Source organism: Desmodus rotundus, chromosome 2 (genome assembly GCF_022682495.2).
Source record: "Desmodus rotundus isolate HL8 chromosome 2, HLdesRot8A.1, whole genome shotgun sequence".
In the NCBI taxonomy this organism is placed as follows: domain Eukaryota; kingdom Metazoa; phylum Chordata; class Mammalia; order Chiroptera; family Phyllostomidae; genus Desmodus; species Desmodus rotundus.
This window is the reverse complement of record NC_071388.1, coordinates 100,637,088-100,656,522: the sequence shown is the minus strand read 5'-3', so window position 1 is coordinate 100,656,522 and position 19,435 is coordinate 100,637,088. Positions and strand designations below refer to the sequence as shown.

Here is a 19,435-nt window from a genome sequence, read left to right as displayed (position 1 = left end):
CCTCCCAAATCCCTGTTTAAAGTCATGCTTACTAAACAAATGGTTTTTAATTTTTTTAAAAATTAAATTTATTGGGGTAACATTGGTTAATAAGATTATATAGGTTTCAGGTTTACATTACTGCATGATCTTCATATTGTATTGGGTGCTCACCACCCAAAGACAAACCATCTTCCGTCACCATATATTTGACCCCCTTTACTCTTTAATACCCTCCACGCCTTCCCTTTGGTAGCCACCATACTGTAGTCTGTGTCTATAAGTTTTGTTTGTTTGTTTTTCTTGTTTGTTCATTTGTTGCTTTCGGTTTCATATCCCACATATAAGTGAAATCATATGGTTCTTAACTTTTTCTGTCTGACTTATTTCACTTAGCATGATATTCTCAGGGTCTGTCCATGTTGCCAGAAATGGCACTATCTTCTTATGGCTGCGTAGTACTCCGTTGTTTATATGCACCACATCTGCTTTATCCAAACATATATCGAAGGACGCTTTGGTTGTTTCCATGTCTTGGTTGCCGTGAATAATGCTGCAGTGAACATAGGGGTGCATATGTCTTTGTAAATAAATGTTTTCAATTTTTTTTGGTAGATACCCAGAAGAGGGGTTGCTGGGTCATATGGTAACTCTATTCTTAATTTTTTGAGGAACCTAAATACTGTTTTCTGTAATGGCTGTACCAGTTTACATTCCCAGCAGCAGTGAATGAGGGGTCCTTTTTCTCCACAACCTCTCCAACACTTATTACCTGTACTGTTGAGTATGGCCATTCTAACAGGTGTGAGGTGGTATTTCATTGTATTTTTTTAATTTGTGGCTCCGTAATAAGTAGTGAAGTTGAGCATGTTTTCATATGTCTGTTGGCCATTTGTATATCTTATTGGGAGAAGTGTCTGTTCGGATCCTCTGCCCATTTTTTAATTGGATTGTTTGTTTATTTGGTGTTAAGTTGTATGAATTCTTTATATTTTGGATATTAACTCCATGTTGGAGTTGTTTTTTACAAATATCTTCTCCCATTCGATTGGTTGCCTTTTTGTTTTACTGGAAATTTCTTTTAGAAGGGTCTCTAAAATCTCAAACATTCCATTATTTCAAAGGCTTTGCCTCTATTATAACAAACCCCATACTGCCCTGGCTGGTGTGGCTCAGTGGATTGAGTGCCGGCCTGTGGACCAAAAGGTGGCTGGTTCGATTCCCAGTCAGGGCACATGCCTGAGTCGTGGGCCAGGTCCCCAGTAGGGAGTGTACAAGAGGTATCCACACTTTGATGTTTTTCTCTCTCTCTTTCTTCTTCCTTTCCCCTCTCTTAAAAAAATAAATAAATAAAATCTTTTAAAAGAAAAGAAAGAAAGAAACCCCATGCCCATTGGCAGTCACTCCATTTTCCTCCTAACCTTCCAGACCCAGATAATATTTCTATCTCTATAGTTTGCCTGTTCTAACTTTTCATATAAGTTGAATCATGTAACACATGGTCTTTTGTCACTGGCTTTTTCATTCAGCATGATGTTTTCAAGGTTCATCAGTACAGTAGTGTGTGTCAGTACTTCATTTCTTTTAACTTATTATTTTTATTTTCATTTATTTCTAATGTGTGGGTGTACCACATTTTATTTATTCATTTGTCTGTTGGACATTTTTATCGTTTCCACTCTTTGGCAAATGTGAATAATGCTGTGAACATTCACATACAACTTTGTGTGGCACATGTTTTCATTTCTTTTGGGTATATACAGATCTGTGAGTACAATTGCTGGATCATATGGTAACTCTTCATTTAACACTTTCAGACACTGCCAGATTGTTTTCCAGGGTGGCTATAGCATTTTAACCCCATCAGCAGTGTATGAGGGTCCCAATGTCACAATATTCTCATCAACACTTGTTATCTGTCTTTTTTATTATAGCCATCCTACTGGGTGTGAAGGGTATATTATTATGGTTTTTTTAAATATGTATTTTATTGATTATGCTATTGCAGTTGTCCCATTTTACCCCCTTTATTCCCCTCTGCCCTGCACACCCCCTCCACCCACATTCCCCACCTTTAGTCCATGTCCATGGGTCATACATATAAGTTCTTTGGCTTCTACATTTCCTACACTATTCTTACCCTCCCCCTGTCTATTTTCTACCTACCATTTATGCTACTTATTCTCTGTAGCTTTTCCCCCTCTCTCCCCCTCCCACTCCCCTGTTGATAACCCTCCATGTGATCTCCATTTCTCTGATTCTGTTCCTGTTCTAGTTGTTTGATTAGTTTGCTTTTGTTTTAGGTGTGGTTGTTAATAACTGTAAGTTTGTTGTCATTTTACTGTTCATATTTTTTATTATCTTCTTTTTCTTACATAAATCCCTTTAACATTTCATATAATAAGGGCTTGGTAATGAGGAACTCCTTTAACTTGACCGTATCGGAGAAGCACTTTATCTTCCCTTCCATTCTCAATGATAGCTTTGCTGGATACAGCAATCTTGGATGTAGGTCCTTGCCTTTCATGACTTGGAATATTTCTTTCCAGCCCCTTCTTGCCTGTAAGGTCACTTTTGAGAAATCAGCTGATAGTCTTATGGGAACTCCTTTGTAGGTAACTGTGTCCTTTTCTCTTGCTGCTTCTAAGATTCTCTCCTTATTTTTAATCTTGGGGAATGTAATTGTGATGTGCTTTGGTGTGTTCCTCCTTGGGTCCAACTTCTTTGGGACTCTGTGAGCTTCCTGGACTTCCTGGAAGTCTATTTCCTTTGCCAGATTGGGGAAGTTCTCCTTCATTATGTTTTCAAATAGGTTTTTAATTTCTCACTCTTCCTCTTCTACTTGTGGTACCCCTATAATTCGGACGTTGGAACGTTTCAAGATGTCCTGGAGGTTCCTAAGCCCCTTCTCATTTTTTTGAATTCTTGTTTCTTCATTCTTTTCTGTTTGGGTGTTTCTTGCTTCCTTCTGGTCCACACTGTTGATTTGGGTCCTAGTTTCTTTCCCATCACTATTGGTTCCCTGTATGTTTTCCTTTGTTTCTCTTAGCATAGCCTTCAATTTTTCATCTAATTTGCAACCAAATTCAACCAATTCTGTGAGTATCCTGATTACCAGTGTTTTGAACTGTGCATCTGATAGGTTGGCTACCTCTTCATTGCTTAGTTGTATTTTTTCTGGAGCTTTGATCTGTTCTTTCATTTGGGCCATTTTTTTTTTTTGTCTCGGCGCACCTGTTACATAGTAGGGGGCGGAGCCTTAGGTGTTCACCAGGATGGGGCAACCCACATTGCTGCATTGTGGTGCTGTATGTGGGGAAAGGGTCCAAGAGGGCACAATGGTGCTTGCTCCACTCTCTGCCGGATATCAGTCACTTCCCCCACTACCTACAAGCAAATTGGGCCCTTTTGTGCTGATTCCCAGGTGGGTGGTCTTGTGTACATTCTAACACCCTGTGGGTCTTTCCAACGAACTCTTCTGTGAGGCTGGAAGTTTCTCCCACTGCCACCTCTACCCCCACAGGTGTTTTCAGTTAGTGGTTTGAGGCTTTATTTCCCCGAGCTGGAGCCCTGGGTTGTGTGGTCTGTTTCACACCCCAGTTGTTCCTCCTGGTTTATCTGCACATGAATGTGGGACCACCTGCTCCACCAGCTGCCACTTCCCCAGGTCCTCCAGCCACTGCCTTGCTGCAAGTCTTCTCTGCCAGGCTGCCCGTCTCCGCCCCTCCTACTGGTCTGGATGAATGTGTCTTCTTTAACTCCTTGGTTGTCCGACTTCCATACAGTTCAATTTTCTGTCAATTCTGGTTGTTTGTTGTTTTTTAATTGTTGTTGTTCTTCTTTCGGTTGTGCAAGGAGGCAGTGTATCTACCTATACCTCCATCTTGGCTGGAAGTCCTGTTATTATGGTTTTGATTTGCATTTCCCTGATGGCCATGTGCATATATTCTTTGGAGAAATCTCTATTCAAATTCTTTGCCCACTTTTTAAATTAGGTTACTTGTGTTTTCATCATTAACTTTTAAGAATTTTTGCCCTGGGTGGTGTGATTCAGTGGATTGAGTGTCTGGCTGTGAACCAAAGGGTCACAGTTCGATTCCTGGTCAGGGCACATGCCTGGGTTGTGGGTTAGGTCCCCAGTTGGGGGGCATGCAGGAGGTGGCCAATTGGTGTTTTCCTTGGGCATTGATGCTTCTCTCCCTCTATTTCTCCCTCTCTTCCCTTCTTTCTAAAAATAAATAAAAATATTTTTAAAAACAATCCTTTATGTGTTTTGGATGTAAGTCCTTAATTTACAGACATTTTCTCCTACTTGTGGGTTGTCTTTTCACTCTCACTGTGGTATCCTTTAAAGCACATGACTTTGATTTTGATGAAGCACAATTTATTTATATTTCTTGTGCTTTTGGTATTGTACCTAATAAACCATTGCCTAACCTAAGGTCACAAAGGTTTGCCTCTGTTTTCTTTCAAGAGTTTTATAGTTTTAACTCTTCCATTTAGGACTTTGGTCGATTTTGAGTTAATTTTTGTATATGACATAAGGAAGTGTTCTAATTCCATTCTTTTGCTCAGGACTGTCTAGTTGTCCTAGCACTGTTTGTTGAAAAAAACAATTATTTTTCCATTGAATTGTCTTAGCAACCTTGTTGAAAATCATGTAATTATAAATGTGAAGGTTTAGTTCTGAACTCCCAACTTTGTTCCATTGATCTGTATGTCCATACAGTTATACTGTTCTTTCATTCATTTTACAGAAATTTATTAAGCATTTTTATTTGCTAAGCTTTGCTCAACATATCCATGTTACTTGCTTATGGGAATCAAACTGTCCTTCTTGAAGCCCAAATCCTCTTTAAGAAACTCAATCTGATAGGATATAGATTCTCTTTTTCTTAATGAGATATAAAGTGATTTCTTTTCACAGCCAACCCTGTAGAGGCAGTTATCTGTATCTGATTTGTACGAGGTCTTTTGGCAAGTTGTAGTTTGTCCTGCTATATAAATGTTCAGAAGTCTGAGTGTATTTTAGAGGGCTTGGAGATTGGTCTGGGGTAGTCCAGGCAATGTACTGAAGATAAGGTGAGTTTTAAAGTGGGAGAAGCATCTGCGACTGTGGCGAGAGGTTCCTGGCAGGTGTGGAGTGGCCCTGTGTAACCTGAGAGGTCTCGGAAGCTGGGAGGTCTAGTGCTAGCAGCAGAAAGGCCAGAGAGAAATGGTGGGGTTGGCTGCTGGGTTGTATACCCATAACTCTACTTTTAGATTTTGTTTTAGTAGCAGTCCCTTGCCAGTGTAAAGTTACAAAGAGAAGATGATATTTATAGACATAGCTTATTGCTGGGTCTAAGATGGCCTAAAGGAGGTAAGAATTTTATGTAGTGGTAGTGGCTGGTTTCTAGATGGAGATCTGGGTTGGTAGGGATTGAAAGAAGAGGCTGAAGAAATGCAAACTTAGCAGAACTTGATTATTATATAAAATAATTAAAGATGATTCCAGCTTTATAGCTTGAGGATATTGGGAGGATAATTGTACCAGTGCTTACTGTAATACACAAGGTGAGAAGAAATGATTTATAAAGGTAATAAACTTTGATTTTGCTATGCTTATTGGCAAAATCTTCAAGTGAATTGTAAAAGGTACCAACTTAACCATTAGACGGTATATCAAGTCTAATATTCAGGAGCTTCCAGCGTTCACTGGACACAAAAATGGTTGATTTCTCTTCCACAGGTGCCTATTTACTTTTGAAATCCATATTGTAAAAGAACTTTCAATGTCTGATTTTAAAGGTTAAGCAATGGTTTTATTTTCTCTGCCTATATGATAAGTGTAAAAAATACTTTACTTGGTCAGGCTTAAGAAGGGTACCTAAATTCCATGGTTTGCTATTATCATTAACCACATTATTGTTTTCAGGGAGGAAAAGTTTTTAATGTTTACTACATTGAAAAACATAGTCTATACAGCAATAAAGAGAAGTTACAGTTGTTTAAGATGGTTTTGTGTCCAAACATTAAAATGTGAATGTTTTAGAAAATATATTTCATGTTGAAACTTAGTATAGTACATTTATTTACCCATCCCAAAATTTCTTTCAGGAATTGTTCCATCTTCTGTCGTCCTGACTTCTTTCCAGGTGATGTCAAGAGTTTTTCTAATATGGGCAGTAACACATAGTGTCAAAGAGGTGAGTGTTTATAAAGACTGAAGTAAAATAGTATCAGCACTAACAAATGCTAGTCAGCTGTCCTTTCTCATATGTGTATTATAGCTAAAGATGGAATTCCATGTCATATCAATATAGCCCAGAGAAATTCATATTCAGTGCTGGAATTGGGTTAGTAGTGGGAAACATACCCCAAATATGCAGTGTTGTTAAAGAGAAGGCTAATTAAATGATAAAGTTCTGCAGTCTTTGATCCCATGGAGATCTGGGCAGTGTGGATGTAGTCCGCACACCAGTTACGTTCCTCTGGTATCTTGTTTGTATCCAGCGCACTAACATCTAGACAACTGCATCCTTATAAGGGTACTGTTGGGAGAGTAAAGTACGTTAATTCATTCCCAGAACAGTCATCTTTTTTTAAAATAATTTTTTATTTTTTCAATTAATATTAGTTTCAGCTGTACACCCCAGTGATTAGACATTAAAAAACTTACTAAGTGACCGCACCAATAAATCTATTTCCCATCTGGCACCATACATAGTTATTACAATACTATCGATTATATTCCCTACGCTGTACTTCACATCCCCAGGACTATTCTATAACCACCAGTTTGTACTTCCTAATCCCTTCATCTTTTTCACCCAACACCCCCTCTTCTGGCAACCTTCAAAATGTTCTCTGTACAGAACAGTCTGATCCTTTTAAGACCTGGAGAAACAAAGTTGTCTCACCCAGCCCACCACAGTTAGTGGAATTCCCCCAAAGTGCTGCGTCTACGGGACCTGAGAGGTGAATGCTCTCTGCGGGGGGTCTGGGTGGGAGGAGCCCAGGCAGGCCTGGGCCAGAGCTCTGTTACCGCAGGTGCGGGCTCACAACTACTTTCATCTCCTATTGGGGAAGGGCGTTGTTTCACTATATGTTTTTTGCCTTTTAAAAGTCATTTCTTTCTTGTTAATGTCACCTTTAGGTAAAGTATCTGTAACCACCATGAGGATTCATTTTTCAGTTTTTCCATTCCAAAAACCTATCACCAGTATCATTGGGTTCTTTGGGGCTCATGAAATGCATTTATCCATTAGCATTATTCTAGGTTTGTTGTTTTGGGGGGGGGGGTTGCCCTCCATTCTTCTGAAATCTGATTTCGGGGATTTATTTTGACAGTTTCGTTTGTATTTCAACTAATGAGTTTTTCTAAATTTTTATTGGCATATGATATAGATAACAGAAAAGTACACAGAGCTAATGAGTTTTTAACCAGAATTGATTAAGCTAAGTTGTTATTATTTTTGTTAAATTCATATGGATTCATATGGAATTTGTAGCTGCACAGGCTTTTTTTCCCGCCCTCCTCCTCTCATTCCTTGGAGATGTCTGAACTTTCTGTGCAGGGAGAATGTAAAACAGTCAAATCCTTTTTTTTTTTGAGTGATCACATTTCTTTTAAAAAATGTTAAGAGAAAAAACAGGCAAATAAATCCAAATGTAACATATTGCCCTTTGTTCTCACTTTTGTTTATGGAGTGAGAAAAAGTTGCTATACTTGTACCATGTAACCTCTTTATACAAATCATAATTTTAACCTATATTTCTTGCTCCCTTACTTTCTTGTATACACTATTTCCTTTTTATTTTAAAACTAATTGATAGTGTTAACTTCTCAATAGCCTCAAGTGTCCCATTTCTAACAGTAACTCATTGACATTCTTCAATAGATAATTATGTACATTCAATAATTAAATGTTAGGTATGTGAAAACAGAGGACTGTCAACAATGTTTAATCGCTTTGCCAATACAGTCAGTTATTAATTGTGCAGGTGCTAATGCTCCAGCTGATGGATTATTCATGGCCTCTGGTTCATCTCTCCTCTGCTTCAGTGACCACTTCTGCTGATTAGCCCTTCTGGCAGTCAGGAGAGCAAGTAAATAAATGCCTAGAATTCTAGCAATTCTGCGAGCCATATTACTGTTAGCAGCATTTGCCAGGATTTCCTGGACAGATCATTAAGACCTCTTGGCTTAAAAAGCTGTTAGATGTCTCTGTATTACAGGTACATAGAGCTGGCCATTGACCTCAGTAACCGCGCTGCCTGACAGATGGTGTCGAATTTGAGCTTTGCAGTAATTTAAGTTATATACTTGTTACATTTTAATGTTCAAAATTATTTCTCTGTAACCAAATTTAACCAATTTCTACTATTATTAACATATTGTTTTCTTAAGAATGTGATACAGTAAATTTCATTGTCTTTCTACCACTTCTATATACACCCTACTGATCAGTTGACTTCATTCATATGTAAGTAGGATTCCCAGTCTTTTTCAGGATCAAGGTTCTTTTCCCCTCATTTCCCTTTTCTTTGGGCAGAACTCATTCATCATTTTGTTTATAGCAGCCCTCCCCAAGTCACTGATAGGAAACTTGGAAAGCCTGTTTCAGTGGCATCTCAGAGGCTGTCTGCTGTGTATCACCTGTTCCTTGCCCCTTCTTTTTGCCCCTGCCTTGGAGTTTCATATTAACTGTAATTCAGTTTGTTCTATTCAACATTACATATGACTTCCCTACTAAATTCCATTCTTTCATTTCCTGAAATATCTTGAAAATATCTTTATTTTCCTTATATTCAGCAATGTTTACTTTAATGGTGGGAACCACGTAACTAATGCATAAGGAAATTGACCTCCAAAATAACTGCTTAATAAAATATATCTCACTTTTCCCCTGGCTGGGTAGCTCAGTTGATTAGAGCATCATCCGGATACTCCAAGGTTGTGGGTTTGATCCCCGGGCAGGGCACATGGAAGAATCAGCCGACGAATGCATTAAAAAATACATGGAACAACAAATATCAGTGTGTTTCTCTCTCTTTTTCTGTTTCTCTCTCTAAAATATATTTTACTTTCTCATAGTAATGTTCAAATTCTTTTCATACTACTCTCATTCTCAATTTCTTTTTATATCACTGTCCTCTCTAAAGTGGACAAGAACTCTTGGTGTTCCCAGCATTACATTTGGATTTGGACTCTTGCTCAGTCCTCTCTGACCAGCTTATATTTTCCATGCTCATTCCTTGTTTTTCTGTAATTGTACATGATGTGCTAAGGTATAGCCCAAATACCTTTGAGGACTAAGTACTACTTTTTTCATATTGGAGGTGTATTTCCTTTCAATAGGCCCTCCCCATTTGTCATTTTAATTCTCTACTCCATAAATGTCACCTTGCACACTGTAGAAATAAAGTGTGACCAGATTATTTTCTTTATGATATATAAGAACCAACCCATCAGCTAGTGACACCTTGATTGGCAGCATATTAAAGGAAAAAATGTGGTCTCTATGTTCAAAACTTTCTCCTGACTTAACCATCCCACATTTTTCCTTTTAAGGATTACACGCGCACACACACACACACACACACACACACACAACGTAAAGCTCCTGACAAAAACAACGAGTTCAGGATGGGAGGAGGAGCCGGGGGTACAGGAGAGAATCAGCAGTTGTAACTGACATCTTCCATTTCCCGTGTTCCCACCTGTCTCCCAGACCTGACCTGGTTCCTTCTCACCACTTAGATGGCCACTTGTGTCAGGCCTTCCCGAGTGTTTGTTCCTCTCACCAGGTCTTCGAGTCTGTTCTTTCTCTTCCTGTTGAATTGAACAAGATTGGCATTTTTTCAAAGTGAACTGCAGTGGGAAATACCACCTTCCATCTTTCACTAACACCACTACCACCTTCAAAAACGGACAAGTTCACATATTCTTCCTTGTCCAAAAGTAGCTAAGCCAAGCCCTAGATTCCTGGACTCATAAGTAGGCCACTGTCCCTTTTCCTGGACCAGCCCTCTTTGAAGAAGCCCAAATTCTCTCCTGAGTTCTTAGTGTAAGATCAGAAGTCCCTGGTCACTTCCATGGGCAGTAGTTGAAAACGAAGTTGCTAGACTCTCCCTATGGCTGTAGCCCAAGTGCATCTGTGCTTTACTAGGGGTAATTTATGTAAAATAGAACTATACCCTGGAATGCTGAGCCGTCTCTCCTTTCTCCCCCTTTGCCGCTATTGGAAAAAGCGATGTTTTCCCGCATTGCTCTGGACTGTTCTGTGAATGCTCCTGATTTCACCAGTCAGCTGTTTCCCACATCCTTTTGGCACGCTACTTAATGACACTTAATCTGCCATTCTTGCCAACTTCTTGCAAGGTGCTTATAAAAAGCTTGTAATTAGTGTTTAAGAAAGTTGGTAACCTCCAATAGTTTATCATTATATTGGGTTTTGTTTATTTGATGTATTATAGTTTACAGAGAACTTATTAAAATATAGTATGATCATTTACTTTTGACAGCCATCCTTGAGGTAGGTTGTAGTCTCCTCCATTTAGAGTTTGGAAGCTAGAGAGGCAAAGTGACTGTCACACACCCAATAAATGGCCAAGTTTCTTCCTCACCCATTATAAATGTGATGTAAACACATCCTTATTTTCATGAGCTAGGCATGCTTCATCTGTATGGGGTGGAACAGCCCTGTCTCAGATTCAGAAACACCTTTCCTCTTCAACAGTTCTGTCATACCACATGCATATTGAGATGTGACTGTCCGGTCACATCATTCATGCATGAAGTGTGCACATCATTCGGCCCTGGGTGCTTGTCTACAACATTTTGCCTATTTGCTTCTCTGGTTTTTTAGTGCTCAGGTGGCTCTGTGATGAGTTCCTGCAATTAATTGTAATTGTCCTTTTTCCATGAAAGTTCTAAGACTGTTTTTCATATGGGGGTGTATGGACTATTTGGAACAAAACTACCCAGTAAGCTTACTAAAAATGCACATTCCAGGTCCTGCCCCACACTTGGGAGTGGAGCCAGAGAATCATCATTGTTATTAGGCTTCTCAGATAGTTTTATAAATTCTAAGGTTTGAGGATGCTCTAAGATACCGTATGTTGTGCTGAAGCTTTTATTTGACCTTTCTCTTTTCTCGGTTTCACTTCACATTTCTACTTAATTTATTTGAATCCTAAGCAAATCTTACCATTCTTTTTAAGTCCAAGAGCCATAGCTTCATTCTTAAAGAACAAAAGCCTTTGATCCCTTCACTGCTAAGTAAAGACAGGTACTAAGTATTTTCTGGTGCCTTCTCCAGAATCCAGCTTCTGCTGAACTGAGGCTCATGTGCATATAAGAGGAAGCTTGAGGGACCCACCTTGAAGGCAGGGGAAGATGTGAAATCATAACATTGAAGAAGCAAAGCTAACTTTGATTTTAAGAGAGAGGCATAAGAAATCCAGCTGGTTCACTTGGGGGGGTGGGTTGCCGGGAAGAACTCTGTCCTGGGCAGGTGCTTCCTATTGCCAGGCCAAAGCCACCAGGCAGATTGTTTAGGTCATTTCCACATGAGGAAATACTGTGCAAACATCTCTTTTCCTGGGACTTCTCCAGAAATGTCACCTTTCTTGGATAATTTTATTACATTCTATATAATTTGAACTCAGTATTCTAGAATGTGGAGGTTTAGTATCCATAACTTCTGGGAGGGGTTCATAAGTGTTGATTTTGACATTTACTTTAGGACAGCACTTCAGCTTCCTAAGTCGTGCTTTTCGCATCTGTAAAACGGTAATACTAATACCTGTCCTGCTTACATCACAGCTTTTTGTGAAGATTAAGTGAGAAACATACGTTGAAAACACAGCAAGCAGTATTTAGAAACCATGGTCTCTACATTGTCATTTTTTGCCAAGCAGCTTCTGAAATCCCTTACAAAGCAGTTTCACTTCAGGAGGAATGCTACTTCCTTCATAAATGGAACACTTCTCTTCTTCCTTTCCTCTTCTTTTTCATTCTGTGAAAGCTAAAATACTAAGTACAGTCATATCCTAACTCAGGTTTTTCTGGGTCCCCCAGCTGGGCTCACAGTGCACTTGTGCTTTTGCCACCTCCCGTGGTTGCTTTTCCTGTTAGCATATGTCCTGTGCTTCACGTGCCCATCCTGAATGGGTATCCATGAACATGGCCTTTCATCGAGGCCAGAGGGGTATCTTATCCTCAAGATGAGGAGCCGAAGCACAGTGTCTGGGGCACATCGTCCCTCCTTAGGTATTGTGCTTGGACCAGAAGTCTTCTTGCCCCCTGCGCTTTCCACAGTGACATTCCTGCTCAGGCAGCAAAGGCCACTGGCATATGTTCCGTTCTCTTGGCCCCATCGAATGCTGAATGTCTAAAATTCTCTACTCTATTCCATTTATTTATTCCCTTTCTATTTTAAGTATTTTTGTAGGTGGATTTGCATCACCTTCACTTTTAAAACTAGCATCTCTCCTAAAGATAGAAAACCTTATTATTTGATTGTTAATCGGCACTGTAAAACTTCAGACGACTCCTAGTCAAATGCTACACACTTTAATGTCACCGTCCACGGACACTTACAGATAGTTACTTTCCTCATAGCTAGAGATGGTTTGTTTTGCCATTGCCTGTCCTCTGCATGGGTGGTTTTGGCAAAATCAGATTATCCACTTTTATCTTACTATGTTTCTGTCTGTCCCTTTCCAACATTTTCTTGAGTTGTGTATGAAGAGTTTATTTCAAAATATTTAGATCTTTTTATGTCGCTGTAGGTTCACTTCTGAGAGAGCATGTTGCGTCTTGCTCCCATTGTCTTGGTTCTTTTGTAGCCCTTGAAAAACTCCACTGGAACTCATTTGTTCAAAATATATTATACTGCTGTTCTTTGGAAATTAAGTCCGTTTTGTTGAAAAGCAAAAACAGTGCACATCTTAAACCATGCACGCCAACATTGCCGCCACTCCTACAGCGCATCGCGCCCTTTGTCACTTAACACAGGGTGCGGCCAAAGTAGGTTTACAGTTGTGAGTATGGAAGTCTATTCTTGTATCATTATTAATTATTGTATTATTTTCCATGGAAACAACTGTAAACCTAGTTTTTCGCCACCCTGTAGTTGACTACATGCCTCCACAAAATCAGGAAATTGGTTTCATTCGTCTTTAAGGTTAATCTTTGTCTCCTCTGGGCTCTGCTCCTCGTGGTGACTCTGCCCCCTCCCCCCATACCCCTTCCTAAAGCTTCTTAGGACCTTTTCTTCTGCTCTCTCGCCCCAAGGGCAGAATCTGACATCCACCATTCCTGTTTTCAGTTCCGGTGTGAGAGAGCAGTTACACCCAGCATTCTCCCCAGAGCACTGCAGAGTTACCTTCATTTGGGGGAACCTCACTCCGGAGGTGAGGCCAGGGCAGACCTGCCCAGCCTGCCCCACTCTAGACTGTCCTGGCGATGCCTGGTCCATTCAGGCTTGAGCACTATTGACTTCTGTTCCCTTTGCTCCAGAACTTCCAAATCTTAGGTTTTCCAATGCATTTTACAGCTCAGTTAGTCTTTTTAAATATTGTTGCTCCCTTCCTCCTTTAACTAATGTGCTAGATGCATCAGTAGTGTCTCCTACTTTACTCCTATTTTTCATAATGAAATTTCTGACAAAGGTGTTTCGTGTTGGAACACATCGTCTTCAAGTATAAGATTTTTCTGTGCCATTGGGTAGCACCTGTATGTGTTGCTACTACTTACAAACAGTAGGAAGCCTGTTTAGAGCCAGATCTGCCTGCTTGCAGTCCTGAGATTAACGAAGGTGTTTGACCTTTGGCATTTGGGAACTGTCATAGAAAAGGAATGAGAGTGAAGGAAGGAAGGAAAAAATTGTTACCTTGGGTGTGAAGTAGTTTCCCAGATAAGCACATGAGACTTGCAGGCTGGGAGCCTAGGTGGTTTCTGCTTTATCATATGTCATCAGCTTGAATAAAGAATGACATGGGGGAAAAGCTCTGTTTCACAGAACTGTGCTGTCAGGTGTATCGTCAGTGGTGAGTTACCAGTAGTGAATTCTGGCATTCAAACCAGTTTTCATCCATGGTTTGAAGGTGAAATGAATTAAGATGCTTATTTAAACCATTTATTTCAAGTCAAAAAAATAATAATAACTTTTTGGTGCTATGTAGGGATGAACCATGTTCCTTACCAAATTTTTCTAAACTGGTGTTGCATCTCCCAGCACTGTCCAGTAGGACTTCCCACAATTGTGGAAATGTTCTCCTCTGTGCTGGTCAGTACAGTACTACTCGCTGTATGTGAACACATGTCGAACCCCTGAAGTGAGGTTAGTGTAAATGAGGACCTGCGTTTTCATTGCGTTTATTTTATTTTGAATAACGTCATGTGATTGAAGGGCACCCTGCTGGGCAGTGCAGCTGTAGATGTTCGGTGTTCAGTGTAGCACTTACCATTCTCTCGATTTGAGTCGGTTAGGTTTTCATATATTTTATCTCATATATACATGACTGTATGATTTTTTAGGACATCAAAAGGTAGCCCTTGCTGGTGTGGCTCAGTGGATTGAGTGTCAGCCTGCAAACCAAAAGGTCACCGGTTCGGTTTCTGGTCAGGGGCACGTGCCTGGGTTGGGGGCCAGGTCCCGGGTTGGGGGCGTGCAATATGTTTCTCTCTCACATCTCTCATGAATCAGTGTTTCTCTCCTTCTTTCTCCCTCCCTTCCCTTCTCTCTAAAAATGAATAAAATCTTTAAAAAAAAATACAGAAATCAAAAGGTCAAAGCAAATGATTTGGTATGCTTGGTATGCTGTGTTCTTTAAATAGGGGTGTGGTTTTAGTACCTTAGATTAAATTGTTATAAAAATCCTAATTTCAGCCCTAGCTGCTGTAGCTCAGTGGATTGAGCACAGGCTGTGAACCAAAGCGTTGCCAGTTCCATTCCCAGTCAGGGCACATGCCTGGGTTGTGGGCCAGGTCCCCAGTAGGGGGAGTGCAAAAGGCAACCACACATTGATATTTCTCTCCCTCGCTTTCTCCCTCCCTTCCCCTCTTTCTAAAAATAAATAAATAAAATCTTTTTTAAAAAATCCTAATTTCAGGTGTGGGAAACGGTGTGGATGGTAGTGCCATCTGTAGTGGTAACAGGTGATCGGCTGACGAGGCTGAGGCCACGTGGTGCCACCCTTCAGAGACCCACAGCCTGGCCTCTGCAGTGGGCTGTCCATGGCAACATGTCCCCAGGTTTACCCTTGTTGAAAAGTATTTCACAGGCCTTTTCTCTCTTATCTGGTTAAAAGATGCCATAGAAGAATATTCAACATTATTATCCTAATGAGAGATTAGAGATTCTCATTTCACACTGTAAAAGTGAGGTAATGGGCGTGCTTCATGAGCATTGCTAACGTATGTCAGCAGAGTCAAGGAAAGCTAAAGATCATTACCTATAAGCAGTTTTTAAGCACGTGCGCCCCACAGTACCCTGAGTGGCATTTTTAAAGCGTTGATTAATATTCACTTGAAAACTTGCAATATGTGGCAGGAGGAGCTCTCTTAAATTACCTGTTCCTTTGCCATATTGGTTCTTTATATACTTAGTGTAGCTTTTCAAAAATAACTCTAAGCATTAATATGGAGTATCAAACAGCTTAATTAAAAACACATAAATGGACAAGCGTACGAGTATATTCACCTTCCTGACAGTCTGTACCGAGAGTGCAGCAGGTGACTGGTCTCTTTGGGAATCTTGGAGAAATCATCACATTCTCCCTGCTCCTGTGCAATACATGTAAAGCATATTTCAGTTTTCTCCAGGAAGAGGGTTCAGTAACCTTTTTTACTTGCCCATATGAAGAAGCCCGATGTAGTCAGGAAAGTTTCATTACAAGTTGTGATGCATTGTGGATAAAATAAAGTATGTTACTAAGGTGTCTGCATTTTCCAGAGAGAGGACCCTTTCCAAGTCCGAAGTGAAACGCTGGTGCCGCGCGGGAATGTGTAAGATGTGACTTGGTGTACATGTGTGGATGCATGCTGAGAGTGAGCTTTGCAATTTACAGGGGGGAATAAACTAATTATTAAGCTTGATGCATTAAAGAATTTTGTTTTCTTTAGATTGCTACCATGAACGGTTGTTTTTAACAGGATGAGTTTTGGCATCTCTCCCTTTTACTTTATTTTTCCCTGGCAAGAAATTACCAGAATAACCGAACACCTGAAAATTGTGCCTTTTTTGCCTTCGGCATTGGTGCTGCCTTGTTGGATCAGGTTTAAGCAATCTTTTGTTGATGCTGTTGCCTCAAAGAAAAGTATGTTCAAAGCCTCACTTGTAAAAACTAATCAAACTAACCAGATTTTTAAATAATATCTTAGAAATTTTCAAACTTTAGTTTTTCAAATGTTATATTTGTGTACACTTTGCCACCTATAGCAGAGGTCGTCACCTGGCAACAGGTGTCTGTCGCACAGATGGGCTTTAAAAGCTCGGGGAAAACTGTGACCGGAGGGTACATGCGCCATTGCGCGAGAACCAGTGAGTGCTGAATGGACCCAGGGTTATGCAGTCTGAATTTTTAAAAGAAAAGGCAGAAATCCAGGTGTTTTTCTTAAACGTGGACTCTCCCAATTTTAAAATTGGGATCAAATGTTTTTTAAAGCACTGGATGTGCCCAAAGGGTGCATCGTTGGGCCACTGTGTCAATATTTCTGCTCCAGAAGACGGTGTACATGGCCTTTGTTTTTATTTTCTGTCTTACTGAAATTTCTGCAATTATTAACCTGTCATAATAGAATAGAAAGAACCATGGCATTTCACATATACGTGGCCATCTTCATGTCCTTTTGACATGTCAATTACATGTGTGACCATGATCCATCCTCTGCCCTCTGTTGTGCTGGGTGAGTGTATTGTGATACTGTATTTGGAAGTTTAGGGGCACAGGCTGTGGGTCGAGTGTGCCCAGTCCTCCCCATGGGGCCACAGTAACCTATTACTGTGATCCTCGACTGGATTAAATAATATGATGAAGGTTGGGACTAAATATGATCTTATTTTGGTGGGATCTCCATGCTTGAGTTGTATTGAAGGAAATAGTTACATGAAAACTTTTTAGTTAATAACATGCTCTTTGGAAGTGAGGTGATCAAACAGAACTCAGGAAGAATATTGGGAAAGGCCAGCAGCTGGTGAGATGCATAGACATGCTAAAGTTGGTAGAAGTATATTATTAACCTTCAAGAAGAGGGAGAGAGACAGCGATTAAGAACAAAAAGCAAAACAAAATATTATCTTGCTTTTTAAGCCATAGAGACAGCCAGCAGCCTGAATTGTGTCAAAGCATTGGCTAGCATATGTAGTAGGAACTTAATAAATGTTTGTTGAATTGAATTTTTCTTTTCATGGAATAACTGCCATTTATTAAATGGCTAGCACTTTGCTAAGCTCTTGATATGTCTTTCTAAGTCTACAACAGCCATGATTATCCTCTCTGAGTCTGTAGAGGAAGCTGAGAGTCAGAGAGAGTAAGTACCTTGCCTCAGAACATGCAGACTGGAAGGCTCACTGATTGGAGGAGAGGTGAGTTGCAGTAACTAGCTAGACTTGTTGAGGAACCTCCCACCCTCACATCTTGTTTTTCAGGAAATGGGCTGGATACATTAAAGTTGGACTAACGGGAACAGTTTAGCATTCGGATCTGCATGTCTGACTTTGTTGTAAATGCAGAATTGATCGAGCATCGTTTGTGGATTGCACGCTTATACATTTTTCTCATTGCATGCTCAGAAAAGTTGGTTTCGGGACCAAGAGTTGTTTGGTAGGCCAAAACATTTAACTAGGTCAAAAAATAGTCCACAGTTACTGTGTTGTAATAGAAAGAATTTTTAAGCTAGTTTTCTTTGTCATTGTAGATTTTTTTGAAATCTATGTAGATGCATATTTTTCTCTCCTTAAAAATGTGTAACTCACATTTTCCATAAAAAAGGGAATAGTAGTTTTTGGTTTGTTTTCCATGTACCCTGTCATGGATTTTTAATAGATATTAATCATGAATTGTCATGTGAAAAGACTAATACTGATCCAAACATCCTTTTTTTAAAAACTACCACATGTCAATATTTGTTATGTTTCAATTTCTTTCTTATCAAGGATGAAATCTCTTTTAAGAAGAGAACTAAATGAGTTACATTTTTTGTTCAAAAAGCTTAATAAAATTATAGGAAGGGCCAGGATTGTGGTCAGAATTGTCCTGCTCTCCAGCCCAAGCCCTCAACTGAAATCACAATGGGCATCAGCTCTGAGGTCCTCGGCCTCACTCTCACTGGGGAGCTGCCCTCCTTACCCAAGACTGTTCCAACCTTGGCTCAGACTGCAGATGGGTCATCTGTCCATTGATTCATTCTCATTCACTCAGCAAATATCTGTGCAGTATCATCTGTGCTCTGGGTATTGTGCTAAGCACTAGTATACACGAGAAAGGAAATCCATGGGTGCTGCCCTCCGGGTGCTCTAGCATAGCGCAGGAGCAAAACAGGCAGCAGTGCCGTACAGTGGGGTAACTGATAAGGCAGAGGAAGGACAGGGTGCAGGGACCACACATCACACCTCAGCTGCCCCAGTTGAGGGTCTTCACTAGCCTGCTGCAGTTCCTAAGGAATGGTTCCAGTTTCCCCCCAGGAGGAGTCCTGGGGACTCAATGAATTAATACATATAAAGCACTTAGAACAGTATCTGGAAGTTAGTAAGAGCTTAGTCAGTGGGAGCTACATATTAGCTGTGATGTAACCTAATCTTTCCAAAAAAATTTTAGTGACATATTAGGGTGTTTTGAATTATTTTCTATATCCCAAGGTTTAAAACAGGTATAATGACTTTACACATAGAAATGAATGCTTTTTGTACTTACTAAAATAGTTTTACGGTTAGCAGGTGAAAATTTATACATAATTACCTTTATCATACTTAAGGAATAATTAGCCCTGCTAATGGGATTTATTATTATCTTAATCATTATTACCCTAGTCTAAAGCATTTATTAAAAATTTGCTTTTGCCTTGTAACTAAGCTAACCCCTCTTCAAAGCAGTTTTATGGACCTTCCCTCAGGATAGTTTACTGAGATAATAGTAATGTTGATACAAATTGAGGGTCAGCAATAAATCTGTTACTCTTTCTCAAGTCACCCTCTTTTCATGTGCTCTTATTTATGTGTTTTGTTATAAATGTTCTAATGTCTGTTTTGAGGTTATACAGCGCGGCTCTTCCAAGAGATTCGGAGACTTCATATCAAAAACAATGCATCTAGAAACAGAGCCCACAGAGGGTGCTTAGTGTCTAAATGGCTTTTTGAGATAAGTTCAAATTGACAGAAAAGTCACCAGAACAGCACAAAAAACTCTCACATTCCCGTCACTCAGATTCCCCTACTATTGGCGTGTCACTGCACATGTCCCGTGT

General features: G+C 39.9%; 1 protein-coding gene across 1 annotated transcript in view; it reads left to right on the top strand.

The window, feature by feature from the left end:
- The window catches only part of HACD2 (3-hydroxyacyl-CoA dehydratase 2), a 106,969-nt gene that overhangs the window by 62,047 nt on the left and 25,487 nt on the right, over window positions 1-19,435 (top strand). Inside the window, exon 4 of the mRNA XM_024577961.4 lies at window positions 6,079-6,167. Within this exon, the coding sequence (XP_024433729.2) occupies window positions 6,079-6,167 (89 nt within the window). The remainder of the gene's footprint in view (window positions 1-6,078; window positions 6,168-19,435) is intronic.